This window comes from Crinia signifera, chromosome 3 (assembly GCF_055691185.1).
Source record: "Crinia signifera chromosome 3, ASM5569118v1, whole genome shotgun sequence".
In the NCBI taxonomy this organism is placed as follows: domain Eukaryota; kingdom Metazoa; phylum Chordata; class Amphibia; order Anura; family Myobatrachidae; genus Crinia; species Crinia signifera.
In genome coordinates, this window is record NC_139219.1 from 282626299 (window position 1) to 282652977 (window position 26679).

The window sequence follows — 26679 nt, forward strand, 5'->3', positions numbered from 1 at the left end:
ACCCATCCCTATTTATTATTGATTTACAGTTTCTTATATAGCGCAGCATATTCCCATACCTCCCAACTTTTGAAGTTGGGAGGTTCGCTCCCGAAAAAGGGGGCGTGGCCTCATGGGGTGACGCGAACTCCGGCCACGCCCCCATTTTCGCCGCTCGTCGGCGCTGAATAGACGCTGTGTGCATGCGCACAGCGTCTATTCTCGGCAAGCTGGGGGGCTCCCAACTGTCCCCCCCCACCGCGGGACAATGGCGGCCCCGGGCGGGACGCGGGAACGTCCCCGAATATCGGGACATTCCCGCGGAAAGCGTGACAGTTGGGAGGTATGATATTCCGTTGCGCATTACTATGCAGTACTGCATCTATTTAAATCCATAAATGATGGGGAGGTTGGATGCAAGGCATAGAAACGTCAAGGTGGGCCTGCAATGACAGTTTGTGTCACCCTGTCCACTTTATCCACAGCAGGTTTGATACAATGTCCATTTTTCATCTAGGCATATTTGCCTTGTTCAAGTCAGAACGGTTTACCTATGGGATTAACCCCAGCAGGCAGGAATTGATCCAACCTTCTATGACGGATATGTGGCAGTGTGGCCCTTAGCAATCATTTTAGCTATCCTTTTATGTAAGGTACTAGAAAAATGATGGTTATGGGCAACACATCCACTCATCATATATGCCTTTAAAAGGGATTGTCATATTTTGTGACAGGTCAATATTCTCCATAACATTCATGTCAGCAGTACTGTTGTACCCTAAAACAAAGCCCAACCTAACCCTAATTGCATGGGTCATTGTTACATTCAATATTCTAAATATGTCAGGACAAATCACATCGGATGTTTATTACAATTAGTGGTTGTGATGTAACAAATGGATTTTATAGACTATAGGAATATACAGATTACCAAATATATTGCATTATGAATATGTACAATTTATTAAATGTGAACATCATCTATATATATATATATATGTCTAGTATCCCTAAGTCTCCGGAACACTGCCATCTTCTGGCAGAGAGTGTGCATGTGTGAGAAAGAGATGTAGTTTCAAACACAGAAGGTAACAGACTAGCTTTCGAAGCTTTTGCTTCAAAGGGGGCTCACTAGTAATTGATAGGTCTCTAACTTTTCCTGCAGCATTGGACCATTTCCTTACTGAACATTTTACAAACGGTAAACTCCTACCTTATAAATACTGCACAGACCTATTCTGGACGACACATGCGTTACTATGCCTGCTTGGGGCTGCCGTCACATGACATCAGCGCCCAACCCAATTCGGCAATCTGCGGCCATATTAAAAGTCAGTCTAGAGTACTGACCTATTAGCGAACGGGTGAAAAATCATTCAATGGTGAGTGACCCTCGAATGATTTCTCACCCGTGCAGTCACATGCGAGGGGACGTATTGGCGTACACATCCCCTCGCAAGGGCAGCGTTTACTTGTTCGCTAGGCTGCGATTATATGCAGCCTAGCGAACAGGTCTGAATCAGGCCCCAAGTGCAATGTGGGTTGAGCACATGTTCAAAACCTTGTCAGTCTGGGGTCTGTCAGAGAGCGGTATTGGAGCAGTGATTTTCAACCTCTTTACCTTGCGGCACACTAAATAAGATTTTTAAATTGCCAAAGCACACCATGAGATCCACACAGGGCAAAACACATTGGCCCCCACAGGAAGAAAATCCAAACCTATTGGCCCCATATAGAAAAAAATAAATCACACTGGTCCCCACAGGTAACAAAAATAAACTACATTGGCCCTTTACATGAAAAGAAGAGACCAGTAAATAACAGTTGAACCGGTGGCTGTAAACTGGTTTGGCCATCTCTAGATCTGGGGGCACACTTGAGAACAGCTTAAGGCAGTGGTCCCCAACCTTTTTTCTCTCCCGTACCCCTTGATTAGGCTTTTCATTGATAAGTACCCCCTCCTCTCATTTTGAAATATGGACAGTACTTAGCGGTATGCGGATCCTATGCCTTATGGCTTATGTCCTTATATTAAGGAGGAGCGGAGGAGTAGTATACAGCCAGGAATCATGCCCTTCTGTGTCTAGACACTGGTTGTGTATTATCTCCAGGATTCCCGCTAACACCGGAAGGATTAATGCCGCTGCTTCCTCCACCTTTGTCAGTGCTGGGCAGATGACTGCTGATGTCTGAGGGCAGCATGGAAAGCTCCAAGTGGATTGCTGGTCAGGCATGTGACACAATATGGTTTGTCTCCATGGCAATGGGACTTCTTCAGCCATCAAAAGTCCTTTTCATCATCCGCCATTACCACTATTATTTTCAAGTACCCCCAACTGGTCTGCAGAGTACCCCCAGGGGTAATAGTACCCCAGGTTGGGAACCACTGGCTTAAGGCACAGTAGTGTGACACGGCACAGTGGTTGAAAAACACTGTAGTAGAGACTTCTGCTGGTCTGCAATTTTAAATGTTCTGTTTAAAATATGTACAATTCCTCTTGCTTTGCTTCCCTAGACATACACACATTTGCAATGGAGGCGAGAGGCATTCTGTTCTGCCGAGTATCACCTAGCTCAATGATGGCTAACCTTGACACTCCAGCTGTTGAACTACACATCCCAGCATGCCCTGCTACAGTTTTACTATTTGGCCATGCTAAAACTGATGCAGGGCATGCTGAGATGTGTAGTTCAACAACCGCTGGAGTGTCAAGGTTTGCCATCATGGACCTAGCTGGTATTTGCCTTATACCAACCAGCATCAATTGTGTATAGTGTTTAAACGCAACAAAGAAAAAACACCACACTACAATTTTTCAGATGCTGCCTGTTCAGTCTTAAGGGGGTTATTCTGGCTAGTTTGCGAAAGCAACCCGAATATACTCCTTAAGATGACGAACAGGCAGGATTTGCAAAATTGTAGTGTGGTATTTTTTTTATTTTTAATGGACAATACCATGTGCACTGCAGGTGGGGCAGATGTAATGTGAAGAGTTATATTTGGGTGAGGTGTGTTCAAACTGATATCTATAGTGCAGTGTAAAAATAAAGCAGCCAGTATTTACCCTGCACAGAAACAAAATAACTCACCCAAAAGGAAGTCTGCACATGTACATCATCCCCATCTTCAGTGCACATGGTTTTGTCCACCCCCCTAAATGCATTAAGTGTAACGCAAGTTGGCGCAAGTAAGAACCTTAGTGAGCCTCGTGCCAAACACGTCTGTGTCACTTTAAAAACAAAACACATCTGGGTACTTAGCCACGAAGCAATAGAGAGCAATACAAATATATATATATATTACATATTCATTTCTATGTGGAAAATGAAAGAGTCTATTTTCTTTTAGAACGTAGCAAACACCTATTTTACTCTATAGCAGCTTTAGTCTCAAATGTGAGAACCCACGAGACCAGGAAGGAAAGGAGACGGACACATTTTATAGAACATAGGTTATATTTATTCAAGATGTAGATCAGAAGGTTCTGAGTCCCACTTACAGTGTAAAATCATTCAGGTACATTCTCATTAAAACAGCAGAATAATCTACAGTATTTACACATTTATTTCCAGTGTTTGACGTGTGTGCAACAGAAGTAGTCAGGAGATTTCCCGCGCAGTGCAAGGTTTGGACAAGTTGTGTCACCTGCTGCCAGACACGTGGTCTGTACAAAATAGAACATGTCTTTCAGCTGGGAAATCACAGAAAATGTGCAATTTCCACACATTAAATAAATATAGGAAATATGTGATGACTCCCAAATCATAATAAAAATAGTCGTTTTTTTTTTCTCTCTAAGAAAAACGCCAAAAGTTTGAAATAAATAAATCTCTTAATTATATTCTTCTTCTTTAGTCAGTCACATAGAACTCAGTCTTTCCATAGAAATATTCGGACACTGACATACAACAGCAGATAGGACATTAATCTCTTACATCAAGTAGTAGCGCTTAAGTTTCTCACCTGCTCAGAGAGAGAACTCTGCAAAAGGAACCGAAACAGAACTTTTGCCTGTTGTGCACAGGAAGTTAGACTCCGAGGCTTGTGGTAAGCCTAAGGCAAGACTACAAGAATATATCAAAATATACATTTTTCCTCAAACACAGGAAATCGCCTTGGTAAAATAACATGCAACAAACTTGTCATTTAACTACCAAATGCATCAGCCAGATTAAGTAACAGGATTTATCATCTCAATGTTTTTTCTTTGATGGTAAGGGAAGCAGAGATGACTGAATTTTTGGATGTTACCAGAGAAACACATACAGCGGTATACGCAGATGAAGTACTTAAGGGTTAAGGACTGTCATAAGTACAGGTAGCAGGACAAAGTAAAGCTTCAGCACATCTGGGGAATACCCAACATGCCATTCCGTGTTACAATTTAATTTATTTAAAATCGTACAAAAACATGTAGTCCAATTCTGTAAAATAACCTCCTAGAGACTTCTATTGAAATGGAATTAAGATGGAAGACTTACATAATTGTTACTATCAACTTTTAAGACATGTTAACTCCATATCTTGTGTCCCCCCCCCCCCTTAGTCCCCAGCGAGTGGCAGTGTGGGGTTGATGCAGCCGGCAGTGCAGAGCTGTACAGATTATAGAGTACTCCGGAAGACGAGAGAAAATATATATTTTTTGTTATAAAACCATCGGATAAAATGACTGTACTCCCATCACTTGTAATGTTTGAGCCACACGGGTGGCAGGATTCAAGAAAAACCTCAAAAAACACAAAAACAGATTATCGAACAAAAGGGCTCAAAAACAGAAACTCCATAATGGAAAGTGTGCAAAACCAGAGCCTTTTTTTCTTACATTTATGTCAAACCGATTATCCCTACGTCCCTTTTTTCCATCTTTAAAACCTGAAGCCAGCGAACGGTGTTCCAGTGTTCCTAGTTAGCATCAGAGTGTTCACATTCAGCACAGCTGCTTTCACATCCAGTCCCCTATCCAGTCCCCTGACCAGTCAGGACTCTCCGCGGTCACTGGTCTCCTGTGGTGGATGGTACATATCTGGAAATTATTATTTTGCAGCTGCTGGGCCAAGACTTCCACAGTAGAGTAGCAACTGTCAGGAACCAGGAACTTGATCTGGAGTAATCTTAGGCTGGCCTTGTTCGAGAAGAGCAGGCCGGCCCACTAGGACTTGTAATCCTTACGCACAGTGTGTGCCATCCAGTTTACTTTGGTTGTCCAACTCTCTTTTAGAGCCTCATCAAACTTCTGCCTGAACTGTTTAAGTGCTTCATCTTCGGTCTTCCCCAGAGCCAGAGAGTCCTGTAAGAGAAAAGATTATGGCTATCACTGATTGTCACAGTCCCAAAGCGCCATGTTCTCCCTAGTTTGTAACCAGCAGGCAGGACAGACGGCTCAGACGGAGGGGGATTCGGGCTATGGGTCGACATAGGTGCATGCCGACAGTCAATAGGTTGACCACTACTGCTCGACATAATCAAAATGTTGACATGACTATAGTCACATAAGGGAGTAAATGTGAATGTAACTAAAGGACAATGTGACCAGATCACACACAGAGAGAAAATAAAGGACAGAGCTGCAGCAAAGTGCCAAATTCAAATAGGGTAACCACACCAACTGCCAGTTTGGAATGGTAGTTGGTGGCAAGCAGGTATTTGTGTTTTGGACTGTGCTGCACCCCCACCTCTGGAGCCTCCACTGATTAGGAATAATAAGTTATGGGCCTTTTTTTATTTCATAAATATGTTCTAGTATCACCAGTGAGGAGAATGTGCTGCACTTATACAGATCAATAATTTGTTTAAATGCATATCCCAGTGGAATATTTTATGTTCATATATGTGCGTCTAATGTAAGGTAAATGAGTTAGAGCAGGGGTCCTTAAACTATTTTGCTTTGGGACCCCATTAGACCCCAAAAATAATGACAGGACCCCAGCACGTTACTGCAGAAGGTCATCACATCACAGGCAGCAGACAGTACATACATGGCAGCATTGTAGAGGCAATGTATGATGGGAGGAGTCTAACATAACAGACAACTCAACAGATTTTTCAGACCCCTTGAATCACTGACTGAGATTAGAAAAGTCATCGGCCTGATAGTCAGCAACATGGAGTCGCGACCCCATGCCGAGGTGGTCGGGACCCACAGTTTGACAACCGCTGAGTTAGAACCAAATGTATTAAACCTTAACAAGTGATAAAAGACCAGCCAATCAGCTCCTGTATTTTCTCAAACACAGCCCGTAACATGGCAGTTGGGAGCTGTTGCGCATTTCTCAAAGAGATGATGGCACTCAAAGGGTTAAAATAATCAAATATACACATTTTATACCAACCCAAAGACATTCTAGACCTGGGGTTCCCAAACGATTTTTAAACATGGCACTCCTAGAGTATCGGAATATTTTTCATGGCACCCCAGGCTAAAATATTAAATCAAATAAGCTGTTCTTATAGGTCACTTCTGATTATCCACATATTTTATAATTGGAAGCCACAAGCACTGATTTGTATTTTACAGTGACTATAAATAATTTGAATTGGTTCTGGACCACCAACACAAGGCACCTCTGCAAGTGCTCCGGGGCACCCCGGGGAGCCATGGCGCACAGTTGGGAATCACTGTTCTAGACTATGGCGATAGTTGCACTTAGATCTGTGTATGAGCATCAGCCCTATATTAGCGAGTCTTAGGAGTTCTTCTGGTGTCGGTGTGTGCACAAATGGAAGATCTGATTCTGTATTCATACTATACCTTGACATACTGAATATCTTTGACAGAGCTAAGCTCTGGGAGTCCAGCTGTCAGCATGAGTGCAAAGAGTGTGATGATGAGGTTCCCGTTCCTGCGCAGGATTAGGTACGCCTCCTCACAGTACTGACGAAACCTGTACGGAGAAAACACTGGCCGTTATGGGAGTCATAAATACAGACATGGGAAATCTAGACAATCGTAAGGTCAAAACTAAAAATGCAGACACCAAGAAGTCAACATGGGCAGGAGATCAACAGATAAAATGTAGACACAGTACAAATATGGACAAGTAAAATGTAGACATGCAATAAATAATGCTGACCAGTCATAGTGGATATATGTATGTGTGTCCCACTGAGGGAAGAATATGCACAAATGCTGACCCCCATCATGTAACCCACGCAGCCATCTGTCCCTAAAGGTCAAATAATAATTGGTACTACTCCTGCTAGACACCTTTGCAGTAACTGCATGTCAGTTACGTGCTGCACAAATAGAGATTTCAGGCAACCATTGTGCTAAACCCCATCGCAGTAGCAATAAGCCCTAAACTGGGGTAGGGCATTCTGGCATGTACAGTTCCACAGGAGCGGATTGACAAAGGGCACTGCCAACGTGCAGACAGTGATCCTGTCATGTCAGCCATGATCTATTTCCCTAAATGTGACATAATATAACCCCCCACCCACGGCTAGAGAGCTCCACTCTGACTAATGACATCTTGAAAACGTCGACTTTCCAATGTTTTGATTGCATGTAACCTAAAATATGTGCAGTTTCCAATAGAAAAATGCATTTTAAATATGGCCTGAATCCTGTAAAATGTACCAACTAGTACATTACATAACACTCATTGTGGCTTCCAGCTTGCCTAGTCGAACCTGCCACTCCGTATGCCAGGCTGTCATTTTATTAGTATAATGTAATCTTAATGGTCGCAGGTGCGACTAAAGGTGCCCATAAATGCACAGATTTTCCCGGTGCGATGTGTGCTATGAGGTGCGCGCTCCCGCGGCATCTCATCGCACAGTACAAAAAGTATGTGCTGCACATACTTTTTGTACTGTCTTTTGATCACATCGCATGCACAACACATGCAATGCGATGCGATGCTATTTAACACAAAACACACTGCAAAATTGATGCGTGTATGGGCACCTTTAAACACACGTGCAGCTTGGATTGTGCATGCATTAAGGCAAACTAGTCGCACCCATGCCTAGCTGCAGCCACCATTAGGTTGGCTATAGCTGTATGTATATATTTTGTGCCCTAAAAAAGAAACCATAGTGGCTTCCATTAATGTAGGAAATGTGTTCAATACAAAGAATGCCATTTATAGACATACTGTATAGACATACTGTATATTATTATGCTTTATAGCACAGGTTTGGATAATGTAACGTAAGTCCAGAATATTGTAACTATATTTGAATAACTATACGGGAGAAAATAATGTAATGATAATGCAACAAGCAACCCATGTGGTTATAGTAAAGCACAATGGAAGCTAATTTTTGTGTTGGTATAGAAGTTTGAAGGTGCCACATATTTCTACCTACAGGTCTATATTTGATACTGTATGGCTACATTTTGAGCATATTAATAGGTCAACATTCAGAATGTAGCACCCTACACTAAAGGGGTGTACACAGGGCCATTATTCTAAGCGATTTTGACTAAATCGTCAAAATCAATTAAGTAGGTTTGCCTAAAAATCGCCCTGTGTGTACACAGCGGACGATAGTGATGTGCGGGCCCGCAGCTTCCTGACTAAATAGTCAGTGCAGGCAAGAATATTCTTGCTGCACTGTATATTTGGCCGCTGCTCCCGCGGCTGGCAGTATGTAGATCTCTCAGGCGCTGAACTACATCTTGATATACACAGGGCTCAGTCCAAATCGCTGGGGTTGAGTCCCGTGTGTACACGGCTTAAGGGGCATACGCAAGGAGCGATTTTTTTTTCTTACTAGATCACTCAGAAAGTAAGCATCGATCGCTCAGTGTGTATGCCCCCAAGTGATGGCGATGTTCGGTCCTGCTATCACCCGTTAGCTAAGGTCATTGCATGCAGTCAAATTGCTTAGCAAGTGACTGCAAATCGCTGTGTGTACAGAATGAGCGTTACCGATAGCGATCTAGGTCATCCTGAACCACTACCCTGGGGTGTGAAAATTGCCAAATATTTTTATTCACTACAATGACCTGTAATTACCTTATATAGGAAATAAGCTTTTTTTTACCACATTTTTTTATTTGAATTTATATAACAAATGAACACCACATTTTTTTATTTGAATTTATATAACAAATGAACATCTCTTAGAGTCGTTGGCACTCAAAGAGCCAAGTAAAATTGCGTAGCACACATCACTGCATGTGTATTGACTCTCTATGGGCGATGTAGACACCGGGAAATGGCCTACTATAAATAAAACTTATCAAAAAACGCTTAGTGCACATATCTACGTGTGTATGCCCCTAATACGGTATTTTAACCTATAGTCAAAATATGCACATGATCAAAATCCTGACCTTCATAGTATCGACACGTCTCTATCCTGATTGTTGTCATCATAACCCTGTGTACAGTTTGTATGTCGACATTATAACCTGCCTATATATAACAGTATGGCCACATCTACACTTGATCCATGCTGACATTCTTAATGTCTACATAATGTGCCTGTGGACATTCCGGTGTCTATATACTGAATGTATAAATAAAATAGCACACCCTCACACGTTACAGCACAAATGTCTCACGGATCACATAAAGGCCGGTGAGACGGAATGGGCAGGCTGCTAGCTGTGGGCTGTGGCCTCAGGTAGGAACTCACCTGCCAAATTTCTCTGTGTTCCCCGGCTTCCCTTGCTGGATAACGTGGATGAAGTCATAGGTGAGAATGAAAGGTCCGCGCTCCCTCTTAATTTTAAATTTGGACTTAAAATTTCCAAGAATGTGACCAAAGTCAATGTGGAATAGCTGGAGAGAGAGGAGGCAGAACCTATGAATGCCATTATGTCAATAGGATGTAGAATACATGCATAGAAAACCAGAGGGATTTTGTTACTTTGAAATACATATTTTAGAGGGCAATGGAAGACTCCTATATCCATCCAGGTGCATAGTGGCCACACTTCTAGCCATTAACCTCACATATTAACAGTAGTAAAAAAAAAAAAGAATCTCATTTTCTATTCTAGATCCCAGGGGAGGTACGGGCAGTGGGGCTAGCCTAAAGACTCCTGTTGTAGAATCCAGAAGATGCTGATCGGCGCCTCAGGAAAAGACACAAAAGAGGATCCTGCACTACTGGAGAATTTGAGGCACCATGACGGAAGTTGATTTATGAAAGCAAGACAATTCCTTATATTAATGACGGACATATCAGGTATTAGGAGAAGGCTTGGAACTCATTTGGAGCAAGGGTGGTATAATGGTTAGCATTCACACCTCATGGTGCGGAGGCCAATCAACCATCATACTTCTATATTTACAAATGTGTATTACCACTATATTTATACATAGGATACTGTATCATTTAGCCTGCTGTACTGGATGCCGTGTGTTTGTAAGGCATACAGCAGGACATCTTCTGTAGTGATGGTAAGGGTTTGAAGTGACTCCTGTCTATTAATAACACCTAGATCAGATACCAGTGCTGAAGATACCCCCCGCTGGTATATGCACAAAGGTGTCTGAAGCATTCCGCACACATTATGTATGAGCAATTACAGCTGATGCATCATGGATAGTGATGTTATGGGTATTGTGGTAGCTTAGTAGATCACAAAAGCTTTTTAGCTTTCAGAATAGATCTCAGAAGACAAAAGTCTGGCCATTCCGTGTATAATCTATCAACTGGGGTGCAGCAATCCTCAAGTAAGAGCCAGTTACAACATAATTCCCCCCCCCCCAGTCTTTTATTGTACTGTCCACTGAGCACAGAAGGTTCCTCACCTGTCCTGTCTTTCTAACCATTATGTTGTCATTGTGTCTGTCCCCGATACCAAGTACATAAGTGGCTACACAGTAGCCAGCGCAGGATAGTGTAAACTCTTCTATTGCTTGCTCAAGGTGATCTCTGTGAATAGCAAGAACAACTGTTTTTAGCACACAATAAGAGATCATTTGCAGCATTAACCGGAATACAGAGGTTTACAGGGGTGACAATCGCAATAGCATGAACAACAGAATTACAAATGCAGTGTTAGCGTGTATCTTACAGATAGGTGAGAACAGAGATGACTTCTGTCTATTCATTCACTTTCACACAAGTCACACTGAGCATTACCCTGCATTGTACTCCTTGATCCAGTTCAGCAAAGCGTCCTTGTTGAAGGCAGCTGCTGCTGCAAGATTGGTGCAGTCGAGCTGGATGTCGGCAATGGTCTCTGCTGCAGACACCACCTCTATCATACCACATCGATCTCCTGTCGCCAGGCACCCGTAAGGCACTATCCTGAAAAAATCATTGTAATAAATGTATTTATTATATGAGTACTGTAACGCACATGAACTGGAGACACGACAAAGCTGCAGTAAATATAAAATGCCTCTTTAGAAGTACACTGCACTAAGATGTATGGAGCTAGTTTCCTAATAAGCAAGTAGGTAGATCTAAACGAAGAAAACATTTGATAGAAGTAGCGGTTATTTATGTAAAAGCAATGTGGGTTGCTTATGCTATCTGTAACATAGCTGCTGGCACGTGTTACACCCAATTTTACAAATCAGCAAAGTTATTCCAGATAAGGACACCAGGGGGTGCTGTCTTCTGTTGATATAAAAGAAACGTCCTCCTGGAATTGATGATACATTGTTATGGTTTCTGATTCTTTAAATAAAAAAAAGTGTGTGGTATGTGCAGTGTGGAAATGTAAATCTTTGTGCAACTTGTTGTTTGAATTAAAATGCCTAATTACTTAGGACCCCATTAACAGAGTACACAACAAGACAGGGGTGCACAGATGGTCTGACCACAGCGTTGTCAGCTACATGTGTACCCACCACTCTCAGTGGACTCCTGCACAAACTAAAGAGGGCCTAGAATTGGAATGTGCCCCAAAGTCCACACGCTCACCCCTTCTGAACCAACTCCCTCCCATAATATGAAGCATTGGTCTCCCTTCTCACTGTAGAAGGAAATACTGAAATAGAGGGGCCATCAGGACTGTGTCTATAATATGAAGAATTATTACATTTGTGTGTTTGCAATGGTGGATGGGGAGAATCCTTTCTGCAAGATAAGGGAGACCCCCAAAAAATGCCCCCTCTGCATCCCTTTATCTCATTTTAATGGTCTTATTTGGAAAATATAAATAAACCAAGAGTGTTACACAACACCTTCCATCAGCCGGTATAGACACTCTCCAATGACATGCCATCTTGTGCCATAACCTGAGGTGTATACCTTCCTCTGAAGGCTTTTATAATGTCGGGTGATTTAATACAGAAAGTTCTGATTATGCTTAGGGCTAACTAAGGGCTAGTTATACATCTTTGTAGGATTAGAATTGTTGCCTCATCGTGCCGGGGACATATATATCTGACCACGCCGCAATCTGAGTGAGGATTGTATGGCATACAAATCATACTGACAGGATAGTGGTAACACATTTGCACTGTATGATCTAGCACAGTGGTAGCCAACTCCAGTCCTTAAGAGCTACCAACAGTTAATGTTTTCCAAGTCTCCTGACAGAATCACAAGTGAAGTAATTAGCTCCACCTGTGGATCATTTAGAATGTGTCAGTCAGTAACGAGTGCACCTGTGCCCCAGGCACAGGTGCACGTGAATTGTTGGTAGCTCTCGAGGACTGGAGTTGGCTACCACTGATCTAGCACATAATAAATTATACGCATATGTAGGGTCCCCGGGTGAATGGATGTGGTGACTTGCATAGTTGCCTATCCGTGTGAACCGATGTGGGTCAGTTGATGCCCATGGGAACGCCCAGGGTGTTCCCATGGGATTGCAGGCGGGAGGTGGTGTGCTGGGGGCGGGAAAGCCTGCATATATAAGTAAATCTCTATGGACTTATATTTGCATGGACTGAAGAAATAATTTGATGGTTGGCGGCCATCAAATGATTTATCGGCCAGTGGGACATGCTGGGGGGATGTGTCTACGTGACATCCCCTTGCAAGGTTGCAAGCAAATCGGGCCCTCTGGGACACTCTCAGCTTACCAAGTCAACCAGAATCAGGTGTAGCAGAGTGAAGACGGAATGGTTACTTTCACATCTGAATATGATTATTAAAATAATCACACTTTGAGCCTGTCCAATGAGCAAACACTAAGAGGAGTGTTTAATAAGGACATCCTCAGTTCTACCCAACCAATTCAGTGCTCTGTGTCATTACAGTACACAGCAGGAAAGAGAAGTGTGCATGTCCTTAGCTTATACTATCTCTACAAAATGACAACAAAAAGGGAGAGGCGGAGAGCTTTGGCCAATGGGATGTTTGAACATAGCCGTCTTGCCAGTGCAAGGTTGACATGAAGCTCTGCATAGGTGACAACTAGATGTTGCCGGGGTCATGCGGTCACTTGGCCTTATTCCATGAGAGTTTGTCACACCTACACTGTCCACTGGCGTAAGGCCAGTAACTTCCCTTCCAGAGGCCAAGGAATGACAGCTGAGATCCCCAGAGAACGCAGCAGGAGGGGAGTAAAAAAACATCCTTCTCAGGAGAGGCTCTGACAGGAGTCAGCGGGAGGGCAGCTCATACAAGAGGGGGGTGAAGAGGGCTCTCCCCTGTCAAGTTAGGCTTGATCTGCATGCCGGGAGCAGATTCTTGGGAGGAAAAAAATAAAAAAAGTACCTTTGCTCCAGGACAAATCATGTTACAATGAAAGGGGTGCAAATACATTTATTATGTTGCCTGCAAGGTAAATACTAGCACCCAACAAACAATTGAATCTGGCCCAATATGGTATCTGTGCTGAGCAATAGATATAGTTTAAACCTGGACTGTTGGTGCTCCCTGAAGGCCAAGTTTGGTTACCACTGCTCTAGAGAACAAAGATCTTATAAGCTATAGTACAAGGTATATGGCAGTGGTATAAGTACATAGTAGTACAACTAGAGTACAGATCTGAGAAAAGCATATACAGAGATTTGGCCCCACCAATATGCTAGAAACATTAATTGCGACTCAAACCCATCACCAATACTTACATATACTGTATGTACACTGAGTGTATGAAGTTAGAAATAACATACTCATTTATACTAAGCAGATGGCTACCCATGAGCTACAGCAATACAATTCATAGTGCAGAATAAGGAGAGGAGACCACAGATTGGCTGGAGTCCATCTTATGGTACTGGTTTAGTTTCACGGCTGCCGATATATCGGATGCGATATCGGCCGCTCCGATGTGATTTTTTTACCTGTTCATAACCCCACTATCCACAACGCATGGAGTTGATCTTATATAGTGTGTATCCAATATATCGGCCGCCGTAAAACTAAACAAGTAGCCAGGTTATTGCTTTGTCGAGTCGGTTGCCCAACTAGAGGCTATTTACCTGAGGTCCAGCCCTGACTCTTTCCACAGCATGTCCATCAGACGCAGTAGCTGGAGAGCGAGCATGTCCTGCCGTAGATCTGCGCAGAGAAACACATACAACAGACCCATTAGATACTCTCCGTCCAGGAAGGTGACCTGAAAACGTCACCTACTGTAGATGAAACCTAGACACTGAAAAATACTTCACAGTATGGAGTTCTAGAAGTCTAACATTCATTTAAAAATACTACAGCTGGAGTGTGGCGGCTGCATTGCAATGTGGTGATGTTCAGAATTATTCTGCCAGCTGAGACAATTAGTTGTCCGTTCCGAGAAGCCCGACGACGACAGCGTCACTAAATAGCAGCCATTGGGGCACTTGCTGAATTGGTGGAACACTAGGCCCCAGGAGGTAAATAATTTTTAGGTAATGTGCATATTTATCTTTAGGTGAAGCTATCCTTTACACTTTAAAACACAATAAAGGGAAACTTACCTACACTGTAACCCCACCTCCCACCTTGAGTGTGGAATTGCTGATAAAGGTGAGCTACAACACATGACATTCTACAAGAAAACTGGAGATACCCTTCTGTCTGCCCAAGTTATCCGGTCCATAGGTCAATGCGGGCAACATGGTCAATTGGTCAACAAGTGAAAAGACAGACATGATTCCCTCCCCCCCCCCCCCCCCCCCCCCCCCAATACTTCACCATGCACGTGTATTCCAAATGGGAACAAAGCAAGGTGAGTGAAGCAAGCCATGTGGGGAGACGCGGTACACTAATTTGGGGTCCATATAATGAAATCTACAAATTGATACCCATAAAAACATGTAAACTTTTAATCTTTCATCCATTTCCAGCTCTCCCCTTTGTCTATGTTGACCATGTACCACAACCGGCAGAAGTACCCATCACAACCTGTAACTTATATGAGGTGGATTGACTGGTCTTATAAAAAGTACAGTTATGGAGTTATGATTGAAACAAGAGGGTGAACAAATGCCATTAATACTTGCCCAGTAAAGGAAATATACAACCGAAATTCCCAGCACTAAAATAAGATTAAATTATAATGCGGCCTTATGGCAATAAGGAACAGAGGTTTGTGTAATATATATACACACATAATTATACATACACACACACACACACACACACACACACACACACACACACACACACACCAATATATACATACACATATAAAAAAGTAGGTGACCTAGGTTTATAACAAAGGAGTAGTTTCATCTCACCATCTCCATTCTTGAAGATGATCCCAGTATAGTCCCCTCCAAAACCTTTATTACTGTATACAATCCATAGAGGTTTCATCTTGGAGTCCATGTATTTGCACTTGTCCACACTGTCCCGACAGAAGAGAAGAGAAAGGATAGGTAGTAATATTAGTAGATACGTTACGAGGATAAGCAAATGAGCCACTGGTTGAAAAGCATTGATGATTTCTACCCGCCGATGATCCCAACCCACCCTGGACCCCTGTGGACAAGCAAAACCATGCAGACATGAACTGAAGAGTGCAATCCTTTGTTATTAAACATAGTAAATGCAAGTGAAGTGCTGGAAGGCGAGCGTTTAGCAGCTCTGGGTAAGGAATAACACAAAAGCCAGTGATCCAGGAATCTACTGTATAACCAAGTCAGGTGTGTTCAGGAGTGATCTGCAGAATTATCGCAAAGTTAAAACAAGAAAAAAAAAAAAATCTTATCCCTAATATTTATATATGGACCAGATGAACATGAATGCATTATCCAACAGCTATGGACAACATCGGACATGTCAGCATTGGCTCAGCAATGTTCTCAGTCAGGTGCCTAATTCTGTTCAGTGGTTCCTATGGATTCCTGCAGGACTAAGAACAAATCAGACACTCACACTAGGTCGGAGAGGGTGACGTTGGGGTTAAGGGGTGACTGGATATCCGAGAGAGCTTCCCTGTATGCATTTTGCTTCAAACAGGCATGCATGGTCTCCTTATTCTTGACCCGGCTTTGCTTCATTGCGTTCAGTTTGATCAGGCTGTTTAGCGTGCGCAGCTTATTCAGCGCCTCCACCTAACAATAAGAGAACACTTTAGAACAGATAATGCACCAAAGTCCAACACATTTCCAGATACTGCAAAGAAACACAAAAGCAACCTTATAAACAATTCACTGTTGGCTTCCCAAGTACTTTACAACTAGGTGATTCATCGCGCCCTACGGGCGCTCTTCACACCGTCGTAAGGGGCTGCGCCCCCTTAATTTGTGAACATTTGTATATGAGAAATATGGTTAGAATTGTATGAAAGATGCCCTGTATTGCAACTTAGGTGTCCGCGAATCGCGGGAGGGGGGGTTGCGGAGGGTGCCGCGAATTGCAGGAGGGGGGGTCGCGGGGGGTGCCGCGAATTGCAGGAGGGGGGGTTGTGGGGGGGTGGATGCTGCGAATCGCGGGAGGGGAGGGATTGCAGAGAATCGCGGGAGGGGGGTCGCGGGGTGGGTTGCCGCAAATCGCGGGAGGGGGGTTACGGGGGCGGGGGTTGCGGCGAATCATGGTAGGGGGGGTCGCGGGGGGTGTGCCGTGAATCACGGGAGGGGGGGTCACGGGGTGGGGTGCCGAGAATTGCGGGGGGGGGGGGGGTGTGTGTGTGTGCCGTGAATCGCGGGAGTGGGGGTTGCGGGGGGGTGGGGGGGGGTGTGACGCGAATCGCCACAAGAAAAAATCAACACAGAAAGGTCAACACATGTAAATGTTGACATAAGTGTGGCACTTCATTGGTGTCCATGTCGACACATGAGAATGAATATGAAAACATTCAAAAAATGAAAAAAAAACTTCAAAAACTCATGTCAACCTTTTTCATTGTCGACCATAGCCATGTCAGTGTTTTCCATGTGCAATTTAATTCTGGAGCTGCCGCGAATCGCGGGGGGGGTGCCGCGAATTGCGGGAGGGGGGGTCGCGGGGGTGGGTGCCGCGAATCGTGGGAGGGGGGGTTCCGGTGGGGGGTTGCCGCGAATTGCGGGAGGTGGGGGGTCACGGGGGGTGCCGCGAATCGCGGGAGGGGGGGTTGCGGGGGGGTGTGACGCGAATCGCCACAAGAAAAATTCAACACAGAAAGGTCAACACATGTAAATGTTGACATAAGTGTGCCACTTCATTGGTGTCCATGTCGACACATGACAATGAATATGAAAAAATTAAAAAAATGAAAAATAAATCTTCAAAAACTCATGTCAACCTTTTTCATTGTCGACCATAGCCATGTCAGTGTTTTGCATGTGCCATTTAATCCTGGGGCTGCTGCGAATTGCGGGGGGGGCTGTTGCCGCGAATCGCGGGAGGGGGGTCGCAGGGGGGGTGCCACCAATCGTGCAAGGGGGGTCGCGGGGGGGGGGTTCGTTTTGCCGCGAATCGCGGGAGGGAGGTCGCGGGTGGGGGGTGTTTTTTCCGCGAATCGGGGGGGGGTCACGGGGGAGGGTTTGCCGCGATTCGTGGGAGGGGGGGGTCGCGGGGTGGTGGTTATGCCGCGAATTGCGGGAGGGGTCGTGGGGGGGTTCTTTTTGCAGCGAATCGCGGGAGGGGGGGTCGCGGGGGTGTTTTTGTTGCGAATCGCGGTAGGGGGGGTCGCGGGGGAGCAGGTGTTTTTGCCGCGAATCGCGGGAGGGGGGGGGGCGCGCGGGGGGGGAGGTTTTGCCGCAAATCGCGGGAGGGGGGCGCTCACCTGGTGGCTGTGGAGTAGCAGTGCTGGGCAACATGGGAAGGCAGTGGGTGTCTGGCACTGTCTGTGGGCTCACTGGGCTGGTTCTCTGTCACATACCTCCCAACATGACCCTCTCCAGGAGGGACACAATGCTCTGTTTCTAGACTTCCCCTTAATGTATGATTGCCATCACCTGTTTTAAACAGGTTAATTTCTCAGAAAGGTGTTCAGCACAGATGAAGGCAATCACACATTAAGAGGAAAGTCCAGGAACAGAGCGTTATAGACACAGACACCCACTTTGAGTGACAGATGTAGCCAAATATATAGGAGATGCATACTAACCAACTCAGACATATAATATGGGTGAGTGTAGAATAGGACGGCATAGGGAATAGGGGGGGAATCCACCACTATGCAAATATACCCCAACACCTCACAGAATGGTGTCTAAAAGCCAAGGCTTGGTATTAGGAGAGATCATTACTTTGGTGGAGACACCAGACATAAACCTTTATAGCAGCGGCCATTTGCAAGAAAATACCAGGTTGGTTTTGCCATGTAGATGGATTGCGGCTTTAAAACAAATGGGCAGACTCACAAAATTCCCACACCTCTAGAACCCGGAGGCAATTACAGTTGCAAGAAAAAGTATATGAACCCTTTGGAATTACCTGGATTTCTGCATGAATTGGTCATAAAATGTGTTCTAATTTTCATCTAAGTCACAACAATAGACAAACAGTCTGTTTAAATTAATACCACACAAACAAATATATGTTACCATGTTTTTATTGAACACACCATGTAAACATTCACATTGCAGGGTGGACAAAATATGTGAACCCCTAGCTAATGACTTCTCCAAGACCTAATTGGAGTCAGGAGTCAGCCAACCTGGAGTCCAATCAATTAGACAAGATATAAGGTGTTGGTTAAGGCTGCCCTGCCCTATAAAAACACACACAAGCATTGCCTGATGTGAACCATGCCTTTCACAAAAGAGCTTGCTGAGATCTAGGATTAAGAATTGTTGACTTGCATAAAGCTGGAAAGGGTTACAGAAGTACCTCTAAAAGCCTTGATGTTCCTACGGTAAGACAAATTGTCTATAAATAGAGAAAGTTCAGCACTGTAGCTACTCTCCCTAGGAGTGTCCGTCCTGTAAAGATGACTGCAAGAGCACAGTGCAGAATGCTCAATGAGATGAAGAAGAATCCTGGAGTGTCAGCTAAAGACTCACAGAAATATCTGGCACATGACAACATCTCTTGACAAATCTAAGATATGTAGAACACTAAACAAGAATGGAGTTCATGGGAGGACACTACGGAGGAAGCCACTGCTGTCCACAAAAAACAATGCTGCACGTTTGAAGTTTGCTATCGAGCACATGGATGTTCCACAGCCCTACCGGCAAAATATTCTGTGAACAGATGAAATCAAAGTGGAGTTGTTTGGAAGGAACACAAAACACTGTGTGGAGAAAAAAAAAAAAGGAACAGCACACCAACATCGAAACTGTGAAGTATGGTGAAGGGGGCATCATGGTTTGGGGCTGCTTTGCTGCCTCAGGGCCTGGACAGATTGCCATCATCTATGGAAAAATAAATCCCCACGTTTATCAAGACATTTTGCAGAACTTAAGGCCATCTGAAGCTCAACAGAAGATGGGTGCTGCAACAGGACAACGACCCAATGCACAGAAGTAGATCAACAACAAAATGGCTCCAACAGAAGAAACTACACCTTCTGGAGTGGCCCAGTCAGATTCCTGACCTCAACCTGATTGAGATGCTGCGGCAGGACCTCAAGAGAGTGATTCACACCAGACATCTCAAGTATATTGCTGAACTGAAACAGTTTTTTTAAAGAGGAATGGTCCAAAATTCCTCCTGACTGTTGTGCAAGTCTGATATACAACTATAGGAAACGTTTAGTTGAGGTTTTGCTGGAGAGTCAACCAGTTGTTACATCCAAGGGTTCACATACTTTGTCCACCCTGCATGAATGTTCACATGATGTGTTCAGTAAAAACATGAGAACATATAATTGTTTGTGTAAAATTAGTATAAGCAGACTGTGTTTGTCTATTGTTGTTACTTAGATGACGATCAGAACACATTTTATGACCAGAACACATTTTATGACCAATTTATGCCGAAATCCAGGTAATTCCAAAGGGTTCACATGCATTTTCTTGCAACTGTATATTTATGCCACAGGACTCAACATACAAGAGATCAAGACTTGAGGGGGGATCCAGATATATATTTCAGCCTTGCACATAGACCACCAACCAGAAGCTCGTTAGCACTAGATGGTACTTCATGGAAGCATTGGGTTTTGTAGGGAGAAAGCAGCAGCTTCCTGCATTATGGGCAGGCAGTGCTGCCTACTGCTAGGACACCACACACTTCACATAATTGTTACCTGTTTGGAGAGCACCTTCATATGTGCCACACTGCCCCGGCAATAAGCTTCCAGCAACAAGCCAAACTGCACGGACACAGCAGGGATGTGTACTTCTGCCCTACAGCCAGGAAGAGTAAGAACAGGAACAGGCTTAGCAGGCAACTGCATGCGCTCACATATATAATACATTCTTATCCATAAGCAAACAGGGATTTCTATTTGTGTGTGTGTGTGTGTGTGTGTGTGTGTGTTGTCTTTAATAAACACATTTCTCTACCAGGTGTCTATTGTATGTGTTGTAATCTGTCTAAGTGCAAAGAGGTTTATCAGTCTGGATGAGTCACTGAATAAGAAAGGGGCATTACAGTGATGTCGGCCTACTGTAGTTATAACACATAGGAGTCTAGCAATCAAAGTCAAGGGAATTGTATATTCTGGCTGCATGGGGGTCACTGTAATGATGTTTAGTATCTACTAGCCAGCTTTGACTGAAGTGTATGGATGTGTATAAGATATTAATGAGGCAAATATGAAGATACTGTAATAGGGCTTTGCAGGTAAGAGGTGGCCATGCTTTGGGATACGGATGGCCATCGTTGCAATTGCCATCGATGGCAATTCTGCAACTGGCCATTGATAGTGCTAAACTGTGCAATGGCTGACCATCGATATTTTTACATATCGATGGTCAGCCATTGTGTTTGATTGATTGGCCTGTGGGCCAATCAAAAATGGGGGCGGGGCTTCACTGGTGTCAGGGGCTGAGCTATGCTCTGTGTCCCGGCACTTAAAAAAATAAAAAAGCAAAACATTGTTTTGCTGTTCCATCGATGGAGGGAAACCATCTGGTTTTTCCCCACATCGATGGCAAAAGTATTTGACATCGGCCATGAACCATCAATGATTTCAAATCATCGATGGTCGATGGCCATCCCTACTTTGGGATCCCTTATGTGGTTGAGTATGTTCCTCTCGGTAAATGAGAACCAAAGAATTCAGAAATAACAGGGAACATTTATAAAACCTGTAAATGGCACAGGTGTAGTTCCCTGTGCCAGTTACAGTGGTCATAAATGTTCAGTTATTCTTGAATTTAAATTAAAGATGTGCACTTGCTAAAGAAATAATCAGGAACACGGTGAAGCACATAAAGATGATGGGGAGGATCACGCTGCTGTATTCTTTATGCAAGGAAATTGGGGTGGTTGCTCCACAACCACTAAGCAAACCATGCGACCCAAGAGAAGTTTGTGAAGGTTTACAGAATCAGATGTCCGTCTTATACAACGGTCCATTCAGGATTCCAAGTAACAGGGCTTTGGTCACTTTATGGGGAAGGCTTAGACACTACCCCTAGTACTGAAGCTCAGATGTTCTTCAACTTGCTTATAGGCTAGAATAGAAAGTGGAATGTCCAGAAATAAAACTAGACTAGCAGGAGGCGTCCGAGTGTGACTTCATCAGAGTAACCTCAGGGGCATTAGGGACAGAAATGGATGGAGAAAAAACAAGGATGGTGAATGCAGCAATTATTCAGTGCTAAGGAGCCTACCAAGTATACTGGGCCGCATCCAGAGGGCTTAGAGAGGTGCTACATTCAAAGCTCTATACAGATTGTGAAGAGCCAGGGCATAAAGAGGTGGAATGTACATCAGGAGAGAACCGGTCTCGCCCTGCTCCGGAATAAGGGACTGTTATAATCAAAGGTGCGCTAAAGTAAACAGTGGACAGAGATTTTTTTTTAAATATCGTATTTAATAAAAGCCTAAGGCTACTCCTAATCTCTAAGGGGGAATTGAAGTGTCTTGCGTTCCTGCGGCTACTAGATGGCAGCCGACTGAGCAATTCAAGTGTTACTCCGTTTGGGCGCACACAATTACCGTTGCTGACGTTAGGATTACGTAGTTCCGTCATTTTGATGGGCTGGTCACTAGCCTACTATAAAAATAAAATTTCTTTTTAAGTTATGAAATCAGTTGATGTATCAGCGATTCTGACATGTGGTTTTCTTTTAAACATAAAGAAAACTCAGAACAGCCGTACAGATTTCTTCCCATGCCACTGTAATTGCCGTGTTTGCTTCCATATCTACATCTGTAATTGCAGGGAACTCTACGCTGTCTGAACATATAATCTCTCATCCTATCCGCAAAGAATACAATCAGACTGGGGACAGAGTTAGTTAGGGGCAACTCAAAGCATTAAATCGATTTGGACTAGGACACAGAGTCATATTTAGTAATAACCATATTAATGTCCTTTAAATAATGTATATATTCCACAGTCATTTATTAAAAAGAAAATTAAACCAAAAACAATATTTATTAATATAACATATAATGCGATCATATTTTATTTTCCATGAGAAGTTCTGAAATTCACCGTTGAAAACTCATAAGTCCTTAATCTGCGATTTAGATATTGTTTGTGCGTCAGTTTAATTCTTTAAATAAATTGGTCAGTGGTTTGGCAGCCAGTGATAAAAATAAACTGGAGGTTAGGTAACAATGGGGCAGATGTATTAAGCCTGGCGAAGAGATAAACTGGAGATAAAGTGGAGAAAAAGTGGAAGGAGTTAACGCACCAGCCAATCAGCAGTGTTTGAAATATGACAGTTGGAAGTTGATTGGCTGGTGCGTTATCTCCTTCCACTTTTTCTCCACTTTATCTCCAGTTTATCTTTTCGCCAGGTTTAATACATCTGCCCCAATGTCTTCTTGTATGAACCTTGTAAAACCAGCGCAGCGTATGTACCAACCTCAGATGCCAGAACAGGAACTGCCCGATCCTTCTGTTAGCCAGGGCTCGCTCTAGCAGGAAACGGGAGAGGGCACAGTCTAGGAAAGGCTCGTACTTCAGAACTTGTACCAGTTGTAGCAAGTACTGGGATAGTTCCTCGTCACTGATAACATACATAGAGGAAGCCGTAAGCCAACAAAGTCCCCAGCATTTATAGTAACTAATAAACAGAACCCCCCAGAAAACGTATGAATGAAGTTTTGGCCGCCATGTTCAACCTCCTAAATAGCAATTTGGCATCCGGTCCCTCATATTCAATTCCACATGGGTTATAGTGGACTCATTCTGATTCATTTGGAATGGGGCAAATTCCTCTCTGTTACAATGGGGGTTATTTTGGTTCACTCTTTCTGACAAATTCCTTCTTAAAAGGACAAAACCATGTGCACTGCAGGTGGGGCAGATGTTACTTGTGCAGAGAGAATAAGATTAGGGTGGGGTTTTACTTTAAAGTGAGATCTATATTGCAGTGTAAAATAAAGCAGCCAGTATTTACCCTGCACAGAAACAAAATAACTCACCCAAATCTAATTCTCTCTGTACATTTTACATCTGCCCCCCTGCAGTGCACATGGTTTTGTCCATCTCAGAAGGAATTGGTCAGAAAGAGTGAACTAGAATAACCCCCAATGTTTGGGGCTCTGCACTTGGTATATTATGCACATGTGCAGCTCCCCTTTGTGAAAGCAAGGATCAGGGTGGGGGTGGACAGTGGCAGGGACGAGGGTCATTCATGGGAACGCCCAGAGTTTTATGGGCATCCCCATGAAAATGCTGGGCATCCCCATGGGTACGCAGGAGGGACGATATGTGCCTGGGGTGGGCGGCTGACATCACAGGACGTCAGCTACCCGCCCCGTCTTCGTCTCGGCACTCGCAAATATAAGTTAGTTCCCAATGACTTATTTGCGAAGCCAGGAGAAGGCCTCTCAGACACTCGGTAACCTACAATACTCACAAGCTCACCGAGCAAACTAGAATCAGGCCCAGAGGGTTTGCCTTTGTAAAGAATGTGCTGCGCTATATAATAGATGGTTAACCCCTTCAGTGGCAATCCCGAGAATTTTCCGGGTTGTGCCTCAGTGCCTACTCTGGCAAGCCCGGAAAATTCTTGGGATTGCCACTGTTTAGAGCCAGGCAGCGCTGCTGAGTTCAATCACTGAACTCAGGCCGCTTTGGCGCTGCCCGGCTTCCTCCCCTCTGCCACACCTCCTCCTCCGGCTTTTCTATTGAAGTCCCAGGCGCCGGCTTATGACGAACCGGCTGCTGGGGACAGGGACCAGTTGCCAGGGACCAGGTCCGGGCAGCGGCTGATTGACAGTTCAGCGGCGCTGCCCGGACCCAGGGAGGAAGCGCTCCCCATAAAAAACTCACCCAGTGGGGAGCGCTACCAAAAAAAAAACCCCCACCACTGAAGGGGTTACTAAATAAACAAGTTGATAAAATAGGAAAAGTAATCCACTAACAATCACACAAATAGAGTTTCTCATAATATGACAGCAGATAAAATACTGCAGATATTAACCAATATTTGGAACCCAAAATCCCCAGTTACAAAACATAGATCACATGAATTATTCTGCTGCCTTCAATGGGTCAGCCTGTCAGCCGGAGAGCCTAGTTATCATTCACTATGAATTTATGGAGCACACTAGTAGGGTTCTACAATCGACCCCATTGAACGCAAACATGCAAATATTATTGTGGGCCAGAACACACTTATACGGTCACCCACCTCATGCTCTTCAGACAGTTGACAGCATACTCTCTCACATACTGGTCAGGGTAGTTAAAGTCCAGCAGCTCTAGAGCATCCCTGGGGGGCAATTTGGACCAGATCTGCAGCAGCGCTTGAAGCTGTAAGTAAGAACAGAAAACACCCTATTATCATAAACAGTGCAGTATAGGTATTATGGGTTTATTCTATTTGTTAGGTAGTTATGGATGTAGCACCTTTACAATTGGGAATAAAACAGTAATAGACCAACAAAGAGGCAAGAGGGCCCTGCTCGCAGGCTTGCACTACACTGATGAGTATATACTGATTGCTTGGAGAATGCACTGTACTGATGAGTATACACTGCTTGCTTGGACAATGCACTATACTGATGAGTACACACTGATTGCTTGGACAATGCACTATACTGATGAGTACACACTGATTGCTTGGACAATGCTCTATAGCAGGGGTAGCCAACTCCAGTCCTAGAGAGCTACCAACAGTTCACGTTTTCCAGGTCACCTCACAGGTACATTCATTACTGACTGACACATTTTAAAAGATCCAGAGGTGGAGCTAAATACTTCACTTGTGCTTCTGTGAAGAAACATGGAAAACTTTAACTGTTAGTAGCTCTCAAAAACTGGAGCTGTCTATCCCTGCACTTTACTGATGAGTACACACTGATTGCTTGGACAATGGACTATACTGATGAGTACACACTGATTGCTTGGACAATGCACTACTGATGAGTACACACTGATTGCTTGGACAATCAATATAACAGTATCACAGACAATATGAAACACACTTATGGTGCTGCATCCTACTGTAGGTCTTCACCTGATCTATCAATAGGGACATATTAATAAAGAGCTCCACACAAACCTTACAGCTCAGTGATATACTACTATCACACAGGATCAACCTCATGTCCTAGTGCTGCTGCAAAGGGATCATTATGTACTGATGCTACAGCTACAGTCATACATTTAAAATATAGGAGAAGAATAAAAGCCATTGCAAAGGATTACCATCACATCATGTGTCACACTGCAGCTACAGCACAGGAGTTAAGGTGCCCATACACGCTCCGTTGTGGCGGGTCAGTTTTGTACTCTGAGATGCGCGCTCCCGCAGCACCTCATCGTACAGTACAAAAAGTATGTGCTGTACATACTTTTTGTACATGCTTTTCATCGCATTGCATGCGATGCGTGCTATTTAAGTACAAAACAGACGCCCGCATCGGAGCGTGCATGGGCACCTTTAGTGTTGAGTACAAGACTCTGAGGACCTCACAATGACTTTGTTATGCACGAATGTGACAGGATGGCTTGCTCAGCACTTCTAGTTTGCAGATGTGTCTTGCAAACTGTTGGGTGTAAATTTACTAAAGCTTCTAAAACAGAGATTGTTGCCAATAGCAACCAACCAAATTCTAGCTATCATTTCTCTAATGCAGTCAAGTCCTAGGCACACAAGACAAGAGGCCCCACCAGTTGGTTCCAGGGACACAGGACTAGAGTCTACACCAGTTGGTTCCAGGGAAACAGGACAAGAGTCCCCACCAGGCGGGCCCCAGGACAAAAGTGTCCACCAGTCAGGTCACAGAAACATGGCACAAGAGTCCCCCCCCCCCTCCCACCAGTCAGGTATCAGGAACATGGCACAGGACTAGTAATGTATGGGGACACTGTAGAGGGCTTCCCACCCATTTCAACACAGGCCTTTATTCAGATCTTATCGCAGTACAATTTTTTTTGGAAAATGGGCAAAACCATG

The 26679-nt window shown here is 44.1% G+C and overlaps 1 protein-coding gene across 4 annotated transcripts in view; it reads right to left on the reverse strand.

Annotated features, from left to right (window-relative positions):
* Positions 1-3422: 3422 nt before the first annotated feature.
* Positions 3423-26679, reverse strand: part of PIK3CB (phosphatidylinositol-4,5-bisphosphate 3-kinase catalytic subunit beta) — a 131410-nt gene continuing 108153 nt past the window's right edge. For all 4 annotated transcript variants that reach the window (XM_083178300.1, XM_083178302.1, XM_083178301.1 and 1 more), the window contains 11 exons: positions 24910-25031; positions 23134-23277; positions 20394-20493; positions 16151-16329; positions 15511-15620; positions 14272-14350; positions 11027-11194; positions 10693-10816; positions 9569-9714; positions 6729-6861; positions 3423-5267 (listed from right to left, as the gene is read on the reverse strand). In XM_083178300.1, coding sequence (XP_083034426.1) covers positions 5130-5267; positions 6729-6861; positions 9569-9714; positions 10693-10816; positions 11027-11194; positions 14272-14350; positions 15511-15620; positions 16151-16329; positions 20394-20493; positions 23134-23277; positions 24910-25031 — 1443 coding nt within the window. In that variant the 3' untranslated portion in view covers positions 3423-5129. The remainder of the gene's footprint in view (positions 5268-6728; positions 6862-9568; positions 9715-10692; positions 10817-11026; positions 11195-14271; positions 14351-15510; positions 15621-16150; positions 16330-20393; positions 20494-23133; positions 23278-24909; positions 25032-26679) is intronic.